The sequence below is a fragment of the Teleopsis dalmanni genome, chromosome X (genome assembly GCF_002237135.1).
Source record: "Teleopsis dalmanni isolate 2A chromosome X, ASM223713v2, whole genome shotgun sequence".
NCBI classification, from domain to species: domain Eukaryota; kingdom Metazoa; phylum Arthropoda; class Insecta; order Diptera; family Diopsidae; genus Teleopsis; species Teleopsis dalmanni.
This window is the reverse complement of record NC_051848.1, coordinates 21,898,544-21,910,983: the sequence shown is the minus strand read 5'-3', so window position 1 is coordinate 21,910,983 and position 12,440 is coordinate 21,898,544. Positions and strand designations below refer to the sequence as shown.

General features: G+C 32.3%; 1 protein-coding gene across 1 annotated transcript in view; it reads left to right on the top strand.

Moving 5' to 3' along the window:
- Nucleotides 1-6,469: 6,469 nt before the first annotated feature.
- The window catches only part of LOC119688232 (odorant receptor 22c), a 12,286-nt gene continuing 6,315 nt past the window's right edge, over nucleotides 6,470-12,440 (top strand). Inside the window, exons 1-4 of the mRNA XM_038102912.1 lie at nucleotides 6,470-6,800; nucleotides 6,902-7,085; nucleotides 10,398-10,588; nucleotides 10,977-11,158. Coding sequence (XP_037958840.1) covers nucleotides 6,470-6,800; nucleotides 6,902-7,085; nucleotides 10,398-10,588; nucleotides 10,977-11,158 — 888 coding nt within the window. The remainder of the gene's footprint in view (nucleotides 6,801-6,901; nucleotides 7,086-10,397; nucleotides 10,589-10,976; nucleotides 11,159-12,440) is intronic.

Below are 12,440 nucleotides of genomic sequence, written 5' to 3'. Positions count from 1 at the left end.
AATGCTTGTTGTTGATTTGCTACGTCACCCTAAACATAATTCTAGCAGATTAAAGTAAATAAGATATAACCTGTTGTTTTGTATCCTTTCCATTCGTAAGTACCCAGACTTTTTTCCTTCAGGTTCAGATGGCAACGATTTGCTCTCAAAGATGTTCACTTAAATCATTTGAAATTCAGTTAAGGAATTTGTTAATTTGACAAAAGCACAGAATCAGCAAAATTCTATTATATTATTAGGATAATATTTATAGTATTTTAAGTAACTTCAAATAGGAAGCATATTCTTTTAATTGAATAAATATTAAGTATGTGAAAATAATTAATAATAATTACGATTATATAAAGTACATTTATTAACATAATTGCCTTCCGAACCAATTAAGAGTACTAATACTTTTTTGTTGGGTATAAAAATAATACTGATTAGAATCACTGAAATATAAACCAAAATTTTTGTAGATCTGATCCTTGTCGGGTTCTATTCTCTTTCAATTCGTTTGACAAAACCAGCTTAGTCTTCCTTAAATATATATTATATTAAATAAATATTAAACAAATAAAGCATATTAATTAAAAAACCCTTGGGAGTGAAAGAATGCTTTAATAAATTTTACAAAGATTTTGCTTTAGGAAGGTATAGATAATCAATTATTAAAGCGTAATCCTATTTAGAATTAAGTACGATTTCTATCAACAAGCACTTGTTAATGCTGTTTGATTGAGAAACATTCAAGTACATGAAAAAAGCAGACGCTGCAATACGCCTGGTATATTTCCATGACTATGGAGCTCAATAAATAATTTTCAAAACAGTGTCTATGAGCAATTTCGAAACAAAAAAGGAAACACTCTTTTTATTCATAATTAAAAAATATTATAAATAAAAAGGTCATGATGGTTCTTCAGATAACTTAATAATAGTCTCAGTTCCATTTACGTGCGAAGGAACTTGTAACTGTAGTTTTGACAAATCAGCTTTTTGGTCAGATGATTGTTTGAGGTATAACAAGCAGTAACTACTTTTGGATATAAAACAGTATTTTTTTTAACACCTCTTTGCGAATCAACTTATTGCATAATAAAGCCATATTCCATTACAAGATTGTAAGTGGTCTGAAAATCACTGATCCCTGTGTAACTATGCACCCCATATAACATCACCATATTTTTGGCTGCCAGTTAGTGTAATCTGCCTTAGCAGCTTATTAAAATTCTGAAAGTGAAGAATTTAGAAGAATTACCTATATAGATACCATCATTAGCCCCTTATTTAAACAGTTACATAAGATAAAGTACATAACTAAAGTGCAGAGTTCGATAGCGTGAACCCCCGCTTGCCAGACAATGGGCTTTTAGACTATCTTAACCAATAAGATTCTGGTGTTAAAAAATTCCTATGTTAATTTCTTCAATTTTGTAACCGTCGGTGTAGTACCATTTTCTAATCAACACGATAGAGAATGAGGACTTTGAATTATCTTCTTCACTGAAATTTCATGATATTGCGACTTACTCCATTGTATATATCAGGAACCAGTAGATATAGTTTGGCTGTTTAAATTTCTCTGCATACTGAAATGAGGGTTCAGCTTAACTGGACTTAATGCTACACGTGTAGTGAAAAGAAATTTATTATTTTTGCATAACATTGAAAGCTTATTCATTGAAAGTCCTCGTTACTCTTGGAAAAAAATTAAGACAGTCGATTCTTACATGCCTCTATTGAGTCGAATTTTTCAGCAAAAAAATTGTTCTCCACTTGCGGGAACCGATGGTAATCACTTGGATGCATTAAACTTTAAAATTATGTATACGGAGCTTTTGGCGAGTCAATATCGAAGTGTGTGACCTAGCGTTGTACTTATGGAAAACAAATACTCTTGTTGCTTGTAGCTGACTGTTTCTGGATGATTGCTGCTTTTCGACGGTTGCACTGTCTCATTGTTGACAGTACAGTTCCGAGTTAAGAATTTTTTTAGTAGGGGTGCAGCTTTCCTGTAAATCACACTGAACATACAGCAAAACCTTTCTGGTGATCAATCCTGGTTTGGCCACCCTTTCAGCTGGCTCACCGCGATTCGATCATGATCATTTTTGCTTGACGTTATCGTAAGTGATCACCAACCGCTGCAAACGAACTAGGTTAGTTTTCTAGTGATACAGAATTGATTCGCAGATAGAAATTTGATCCATGATTTTTTTTCGTTAACTCGTGTGTGACCCATACTGTGAGCTTCTTTCTGCATCTAACCTTATTTAAATGGTTCCAAATAGTTTTTTGTGCAATTTTTAGCTCTTGGGCAATTGAAACAGTGCTTATAGGACTTGACATTGTCGGAGGGATACAGATAAGTAAAACCATCTATTAAAGAAATAATGGATTATGATTTCCAGGTAATCTGCATAACTAACGTGAATTGACAGTAAATTAAGCATGAACATATGTTATATCTGAACTCTTTTTATTTCTGAATTGAATTGAGTGGGTCAATAGGTATTAAATGTATTTATTTTGTAATTGTTTTACCATCAGAAATGCTTTTAAATTGATGTGTTGTGTTAGTTTTTTTCGCGAACTATTGCACTTAACAGTGTATTTGATTTGAGCTCTGCTCTTAAAAGTGCATAAAATTGCGAAAAGCTGCACTTAATGTTCGAAAAAACGTGAAGCAACTTCATTGAATAATTTTTTAGGATTACTATGTGTATATGAACATATGTTAAAATTCTCCTATTCAATTTGCAAAATAAAATTGCAATTCAAATAAATCATAACTCTGCAAATAAAAATCAATTAAGCAATTTTAGCTGAAATGATTTTTCATTTTATTAGTCGAACTGTTTGCCAACACCCACCGACCCAACGCTTAAGGTCCTGGGAAACGATTGTTGTATTATTGTAAATATTATTTTTGCAAATGCATTAAATTAAAAATTATTTAATATACAAAATATGCAGAATATTCGAGTATTTCACAGTATATGAATCTGATCCTGCATAACTGTTCGCATAAATAGATGTATTAAATTTATTCGCTTATGCAGATTAATAATAAAAACTATAGTAAGTCCTTTGCAATATTATTCAGTCCAATGGAACAGGACAATTTATAAATTCCTATATTTGTTGAACCGATTGTATAATTCAAATATATCCATTTTACGGATATTAAAATTTCAGTTTTATGAGATTTAAATCAGTCGTGTAATTCCAATTTGTGTGCAATTGTAAAATTTAAAATTAGTTAATAAAAATTTAATGACTAAGTAAAACTTTTTGCTAATATTTTTTTATGAGCAAAACGAAAAAAGGATCATTTCGATAACATTCAGTTTATTTCCATTAATTAAACAGTACGTTTAATATTAAAAAAAAAATTTAATCATAAATAGTATTAGGGTTTATACAAATTAAAAATAAGGCATTAAATTTTTACATCATTTTAAAGCTAATACTGAGAAGGGCTTTTTGTTTATTAGTTTTGATACAGGGTTATGATTTCGGTATTTATTATGTACATTACTTGTTAGCTAATACATAGTACAGGTCTATGTGTGCTATCGACCAGCTAGAACCACCGACACATCTATGTACATTATGTTAGAATTTCCTTATCATATTCTTATTTTTGATAAGCATTAAATTAAATTAACAATATTAACTATTTTGCGAAAGAATCATTAATACATAAATAGGATTAAATAGGATTAAAATAGGATTAATATTCATAAGTTTGGAAAGAAGTGTTTTTGGTAAAATCGATTTCTATAATTCAAAATGCACTTCTTTTGCTCTTTCTGTCCAATATTAGTAGCGAAAATCTTCAGAATGTTAGAAAAAACCATTTAAATGGTTTTAACAAAATGCTTTCCTCTCATCTGTAAATGCATTTCCCCCAAAAAGCCCAATGTAAACAAAAACTCTTTAAGAAGTGTCGTTCTAATCTGTCAATCGGTTTTCAAATAACTGCAGCACTAAACAATAAATTAGACTTTCTTTTGCTTTGAAATTCATATCATCACGATTAAAGTATATAGTCACAGCTATAATTATCTCAGCTATACACTGCGACATGTAGCATAACTAGATATGTCCAGTTAAGTTATTTAGCAAATTAGATTTAACAGACGTTTTATTTTTACTAATGAGCAGTTTGAGAGAACGTCAAGAAAGCACTTTCCCAAATATCTGTTTCTTTTGTTAGCTAAGGCTAAGCAAGCAATACGAGTGTACTAGATTATTTCTTCTTTGTTGAAGTGTTTTGGAATAAGTTTTAAATCAACCATGCGATTTCTCTGTGTAGAACCTAACACAATTATTGTCTAAAAGACAAGTAGTATGAGTTAAGGTTAAGGAGTATGAACTCGGCCCCTGTTAATAAGTTCTCTGCACCTGATCTTATTGTATAAATATTAGGTCAGTAGCGATGCTTTACTTGCTGTGATTGAGTGTCACTCATTATTAGTTAACCGGAAAAAGTAAAAACAGAAACCTCTCTTAACGGTCTCCAGAGAAACATGTACCAGTACACCTTGCATATAGAATGGGAATCGCCAAGGTGGGCTAAACTGTCTGCTATATTATCGTTGCATTGATTTTAATGGGTTTCATTTTGAAAGTAATGAAAAATGATTTCACTAATTGTTAATTTTTTCTGTGGCATTTAATAATTTGCGATACATACTTATTAACCGGACTGTGTAGAAATATGAAAGGTGAGCTAAAATCACCTTTCATAGACATAGTATTACAATTAAGAACTAATTTAATATTAAGTCCTTAGTTGGAAATGGGTTATATACATTGTGATGACTTTAGTTGATTTTTTGGAAGATTAATTTTTGAATAAGATTCATTTTTATACCTTTTACACAAAAGACTGTGTATTAGGTTTGTCAATGTTTATGTTACATATTGAACAAAACGTCGTAGACTTTATAAAGTACTTATATTCTTAATCAACTCGGCAAGCTGACATCACTTAGTCCTCTCCCTCTGCCTATTTCAAACAAGGCCCTGAATTTTTTGATAATTTAAATAAGATTTTGTATATATACCTTTTGCAAAAAGTATCCGGATTTGGAAAATTCTTGTTGTACGCGATTTTTTGACCAAACACGGCACCACAGTCATCGTTCAGGTACCATATTCGCTAGATCTGGATCCATGCGACTTTTGCCTGTTCCCGAAACTCAAATTGCCCCTTCGTGGTAAGCGTTTTGAGTCGATTGAATCGGTAAAAGAGAATTCGCTGAAGGAACTAAAAGCCATACTTTCACGGGCCTACAAAAAGTGTATGGAAGATTGGGTTAAGCGTTGGCATATGTGTATCGCTTCAGAAGGTGCATATTTTGAAGACGATAAAATAAATTTGGAATAAAGTTTAATTAGTGAGTTTTATTTACAAAATCCGAGTACTTTTTGAGCGGAAGGTAATGTTTGGAAGTGGAACTTGATTAGATGTCGGATTGGTTATAGCAAGGTATTTCCATAGCCATATGCAGATTATTATAAATGTTTTTGAGAATGTTCAAAACATTATTAATAATGTTTTGTGTATGTGACTGCATTTGTACTGGTTCATATAATTTGTTCATATTTATATTGAATGGAAAAACTATTTAAAAAATTAACAAAAAAAATTTTTGTTTATTATGTGAATTATTTTTTGAAAATTGTAAATAAAAAATCTTAATAACATGAATTTTGTAATTTCGTTGTTGTTCAAAAACTGTCAACTTTTCGAAGTCGTAACTTTTAATTAATAGTTGTGAGTTCTGATTGTTGTTAATGTTGGTTTTGTTAGTTGTGTTGTATTTGTAATTTGTGTTTTTTCACAGAATTTGTAAATGTTGTCCTCACACTCCGGTAAGAAATGAAATCAAACTACAATCAAAACAAAAGTATCTTTGGTAGGTGATGGAGACAGCACAAGGCGAGATGATGAGGCAAGAAACTTTTCGAACAATGTAAACAATTATAATAATAGCAACAGCCACATTAATAATAGCAAAAGTATCTCAACCATAATTAGTTTAATTAATGAGACGTCAGAGAGTGAAGCCAGAGTGGGCGCGGCACAATATTGTGATGAATAAAAAATAAGGGTCAAAATGTGTTATTTAAAGCCAAGTCAAAGTAATTAAAAGTTTTGTCACCACATTTCCGACAGCAAAATACAAGATCAGCAAAACAGAAAAACAGAACTACTAGAACAAAATAATTAATAATTAATTTCAACTAATTTCAACTAATTTCAACTAATTTCAACTAATTTCTAGTAATAAACAAATTAAGTTTTCTTTTTAATCAAATTTTTTTGTATTCTTGATTTGTTACGTACTACAAAAACCATAGTTTAGTAAGTGATAGGACGCAGTGCCTTTGAGTTCATATATCAGCAGTTCAGACACTTGCAGTTCAGCCGAACGAACAATTAATATCATTGAGCAATTTTCGCATTGAAATGCTTGATTTTCTCGGACCGCAAGTGCCAATCAGGCTCAGCCTTTTTCGTATACCACGTGTATCCGGTTTAATTTGTGGTTTCTGGCCACAACATCATCGCTCCTGGCTGACTGTCTTGATGTTTTGGTTCAGTACTTCCGTGGTTGCGTTGGGTGCATTCGGTGAAAACTTGTATGGTTTCGTGCATTTGGATGACTTGTTTGCAGCACTTGAAGCGTTCTGTCCGGGCATGACGAAGGCAATTTGCCTTTTGAAAATGTTGTTATTTTTCATTTATTACAAGGACTGGTCAGCTATTGTGCAACGTTTGAAGCATATGCTTATGGAAGGTAACGACGATAAAAAATTGAAAATGTATTTGCAATTTTCCATAAATAAATTTTCCATTTGATTTCTGCATTGAGTTTCTGATTTGCTTTCATATTTCCAGATAAAAATACTGAAAAATTGAAAATTGTGGAGAAATTAGCTTCGATTGCTAGTATTTTCAGTTTCATTTTGTTGACTTCCGGCTCAACTACAAATGCCTTCTTCAACATCGTACCTTTGATTAAAAATTTGTACAGATATTCGCAAGGATTGGAAGTACAAGCTGTGCTGCCTTTCAATATTGTGTAAGTTTACAGAAAAATGGCGAAACCAATTTATCTTAATTTAGTTGATTTATTTCGTAAATGCACTTTAATTTGCTCATCACTGGGAAAATTTCTTATATTTCCAATAATGCTTTTTGGTCTCTTTCATGTGCCATTGGCAATAATTTCTTTAAACGATTTCAGCATTTTCAGCTATTATAGTAATAGTCTAGATTAAGTACTTTCGTTTAACTTTTATATTGAAAAGGAGTTGTTATATACGAGTACTTCTCATTTCACAATGAATTATTTTACAATAGTGACAAATAATCGTAAATTTTGTCAAAAAACGGTTAATCAAGCTTTCGTCTTCAGAAACTGCCATTGACTCAGTTTGTTACAAGTTCAACTCCACTAATAGTTGAAGGTTTCGGCAGAACATTTCTGGCAGGATAAACTGAATCGTGCGGTTTAAACACTACCATAAACTCAGTACGGGATAAGTTCAACTACACTAAGAATGGAAGATTTCAATACAATATTTATAATATGTTAAACTTAATCATCTCTTTGCGTATCAAAACAAAGCTTCCTTTTGAGTGATTGCTGTGCTTTACTCCGTGTCACAGAAAAAAAAAATAAACTAATGTGGACATTTTTAACACCGATGTTATTTAGAAATTCTTTAACAAAAGATACTTTGGCCTTTAATTACACAAGAGAGACAAAAGTTCTTGTTCAAAACTGATACAATATCTTTTATAAACTCTACGGTAAGGAACTGTAATATATCTGCAAATAAAGCAGCAACTCTCTTTGGTAGAACACAGCTGAGAGTGTCAGAAAACTTGGGTCTGGTTTATCCTCTTAACGAGACGTAACTCTTCAATGAAAAACATTGTCGTTTCAGTTTGGAAATGAATAGGACTTCTAGTCATATTTTGAGTAATGCTTTTGCTCTACTCTGAGTCTACAGAATGACTTTTGACACGAACGATATTTGAAAACTCTTTAAGAAAAATGTACTTTGGTTTTCCTAACCTAGAAATCTAGAAAGTCCTTATTGTAATCAAAAGAAATATTGACTGCAAACTAAAAGACTTGAATCATCATTTTGTGAAAAAAGAAGCTTCTTCCACTACCATAACAAATCTAATATTGATAGGTCATAAAACTTTTCGAATATACTACTTAAACTATTTAAAAATGATTGGACCATCCTCAAAAAGACAAGTACTAATATTGACACTAAAAACAGTTAATATTTTTAGACCAGCATTTTAAAGCATTGTTTATAGAATTTAAAAATAATTTCTGACAGGACATCATCCAATTGTCAAAAAATGTATACTTTCTGAAATATACATAAGTGAGGCTAAAACCTCAGTGTAAAATTTAATGTATGAAGTCTTCAATATCATAGTACAAATATAATAGCGCGGTAACAAAAGGACTTGAGAACTAATGTCTTAAACTGTGAGATCATTCAGAGACGTATGACTTGAATTAGATAGAAATAAAACAAGGGCATTTTGGGCTTTAACAAACCTAGGCTTCAGTTTGTACTAAAGTACTAATGGGATATTGTGACACTGCACAGTTACTTTAACCGTGGTGTTCGTCGATAAGTGATTTGTGCATATGACTACAGATGAAGCGAGTTCTAAGTTTTGTAAATCGTTTCTTTACTGGCATGACAGATATATCGACAGTTGACAAGTGGTGTATTTCCACAACTGGTGTTACAGCAGGAGTTGCTGCGATATAGAGGACGAGTGCATCACTTAATTTCTCTGCCTTTATCACGAAGAATAGCGAATCGAATTGTATGTTCTAATATTGTTTCTTCACTAGCGTGACAGAGATAACACACGTGAACTGTGGTGTATTTCGACAAGTAGGCTATTTCACGAGTTGTTATGATGTAGAAAAAAAATTAGTCACTCAATTTCTTTAACTTTATGCAGAATTCAAACCCTTGTAGATCATTTCTTTACTAGCCTGACAGAGATAAGGAAAGTAAACTTTTCAGATCCGTAAACTTTATTTGAAAGACCAAATGGCTTAACAAGTATAATATATACATGGACATACCAATAGTTTTTGTTTCTCCCAAGCAATTTTGAGGGCTTTGCAATACATAATAGTTGTCTCCTAGTGGAAGTATTGATATATGCATCCGCAAGTACTCTCTCAACTTAAACTTACTTTACATAATATTGTTCACGATGCACTCATATAAACTGAGGGTTGATTTGGGAGGGTTGGGAGACTTAACATGGTGACTTAAATATCTGTCCGGTTCATTTTTGAATTTAGAGCATTTTCATAAGCACGACTTTTTTTAAAAAGTTCTATTGAAATGCTTTTAATAATCTATAAATATTTTTGACTTGACTTTTTTTATATAATAACTGAAGTTTTTTGCGGATATCCTATTTACCACTTGATGGTATATTTGTTGCTTATGCATATGCATTCAATTTATTTCAACATTTTATTTGGTTATTGCTCTCGAATGCAATTTATGCTTAATAAGTCTTTTGAAATAAAATAAAAATTAAATAATATAAGTGGTTAACGCGATTAAATAGTGTAGTAAAGTAGGTCAGCAGTGCACACTTGCACGATTACCTCTCTCCCTAGATTAAATAGTCGTGAAATTAAAACAAATTCCTGATGGTCATCTATATGTTGTTAATATCCGTAAGTAGTTGCCGCTCACCAGTAGCGGAAACAGTACGTAGTCCGCTGGCTACATAACAACTAAGAGTACTTCATACCATAAACTATTTAATTTGCTCATCGTTGAAGTTTCTTCAAGTATTTTTAAATGTTGTAAAATATTTTATACTGATAAGGTACTTAAAGCTTCACAGTTCGGTGTTTATACATGGGTTCGCATTTCGCACGTATGTGTAGTGTATTAAGCTTATCGGTCTCAACTTTACTATTTGATTTTTTTTTTTTTAGTTTTTTTCCATAATATCCTTTCATGATTTTATTGGATCATTTTCTGTTTCTATTGATTTTTATATGAAAACATAATTTTGCCATGTTCAATTACACTACTTACAAGCACATATACGTATACGGCACTGTGCACATAATATTCAATGCTATAATTTGTTTAAGTGCAGTGCTTTACAATTTCCAATGTTTTGATTTGTACGGGTGAACTGTGAGGAGAGGGCAAAAACTGTAAGCAAATATTATTAATGCATTTTTCTATTCCATACCACTACGATCCGCACCACTCGATGGCATCCACAACCATCTTCACTGACAACCTCATCTCTGGGCTATTAAAACACAATCGCTGAACGGCACCGCAACGCTAACCGCAACCAGCTTGCCGGATATATTCGTAGATTACCCGCTATATCCGCTAACTTATTGCATACTCGCACTATCGGGCGCTATGACAGTGTTCACATTCAGTGCCGTTGATGGATTTTTCGTGTGCGCTTGCATGTACTCGTGCGGTCTATTCCGCATGCTGCAACACGACATACGCCAAATTTTCGCCGAATTGCAGAAATGTAAGTGTGTTGACGACGACAGTGGAGTGGCTTATTGTCACTTCTTGTCACTTCTTGTCTTGCATTAGCTGCATTTTCCGCATTTCCCGTATTTCCCGCATTTCCCGCATTTCCCACATTTTCCGCACTTACTCGCTTCTTGCCAAGCACACATCCTTCAAAGAAAGTAGTTAAACGAGTACTCGTTTAAGTACTTTTAAGACGACATTTCACTCTTCTGTTGTTATTGCGTTTGTTTTAAGCATTTTTCTTGTGTTTTCTTGCGTTTCTTGCGATTTCTTGCGTTTTCGTGATTTTATATGTTTACGTTGTTAAAGTTGTGAGAAAATCCATAAATTCTTAAATTTCTTGAATTCCACTTTGAATCACATCTTTTTCTCGATTTAAGATGAACAAGCAAGTTCTGCACAGAACTCCAGAATTCGTTCCGAACTCGCGAAGGCGGTGCGGCGACACAACGCGATTATCGATTTATGCTCGGATTTTACAGCGCAATTCACGCTGATTATTTTAATGCATTTCCTATCTGCTGCGCTGGTTGTATGCTCGAGTATTCTGGACTTGATGCTGGTAAGTTGATGAAAGTCAAGTGCTGCAGTACGTGCACTTCCAGTTTAATAACAGTAAAAACCAACTGTTATTGATGCAGTTGAAACTTTTATAAACTGCATGTCTACAGGCGAGATAATGATAAACTAATATCTTTTTTATTTTTGTGCACAATTTTTGCACTCCAAAAAAAAACTCGCGGATGACCGAGTGAATTATAAATTCGCAATATTTTTTTAAGTGAAAAAAGTGCAACAGTACAGCATTTACTGCAATGGAAACAATTTCATACGAATATATTTTAGTGAAAATAAATTTGAAGTGCCACGTTCAAATTTTATTGTTAACTGTCTGAACTGATCTCAACAGATACCCTGAACATGGTTGCATTCGGTTTGATTATATTTTTTACAAATTAAATGAGCCATTCGTACACTTTGAGGTGCAATGTCAGTGAGATGTGGGCAATAAAAGAGTTGTTGCAGTATTTCGATTTAAGTTCTTTCCGTTTTTATGGGTACAGAACCGTTCCGAATAATTTTTGTTTTATGAGTGCCTATGTACATGAGTTCAAGTACAATAAATATATCTCGGCAAATGTATATATGACATCATTCAGTAAGTTTCCAGTTTGACACATATGTGGCAACACTGTTTATAAATCCATATAATTTGTGGCGAATAACAGACTTCAAATGACATATGTCAATATTTCATGATTTTCTGGCTTCAGCTGGATCACAATTCACGAATGACTTTTCGTCTTTATCTCAGACTACCGATGAAGCGACTACAATGTGTTAAAAATCAGGCATGACTAACAAAAATGGACATCTCGGAACTTCTTAACTTAATTTGGAAAATGAAATGGCTTAAGAACGCTAATATTTAGAGATAACTATAGTTACTGTTACTCGTTAGTTTCAGGCAATTTTGAGAACATCGGAAGGGACTTTAGATGTTTTAGAGTGAGAGTGCTAGTCAGTTGTATCCAAACACGTATCCATCCGAACCTAACCTAAACGTTATTTTTACTGATTACAATTATATGTTAAACGTATTCTTCCCAAAGTAAAAATATTTATATATTTTTATAATAGATACGAGAATCCAATACCTTTAGGTTTTATGAGAATGCTTTTTATTTATCACAAAAATGTTTTTCTATAACTATAGGAATATTTCAAATCTCAACAAAATGGCACTTTTATGTATAGCAACAGTATTTATAAAAATGCATAAAATATCTCATTTCAGGATAGAAAAAAAATTTATTTATTAATTCATTTCATTAATAGTGCAA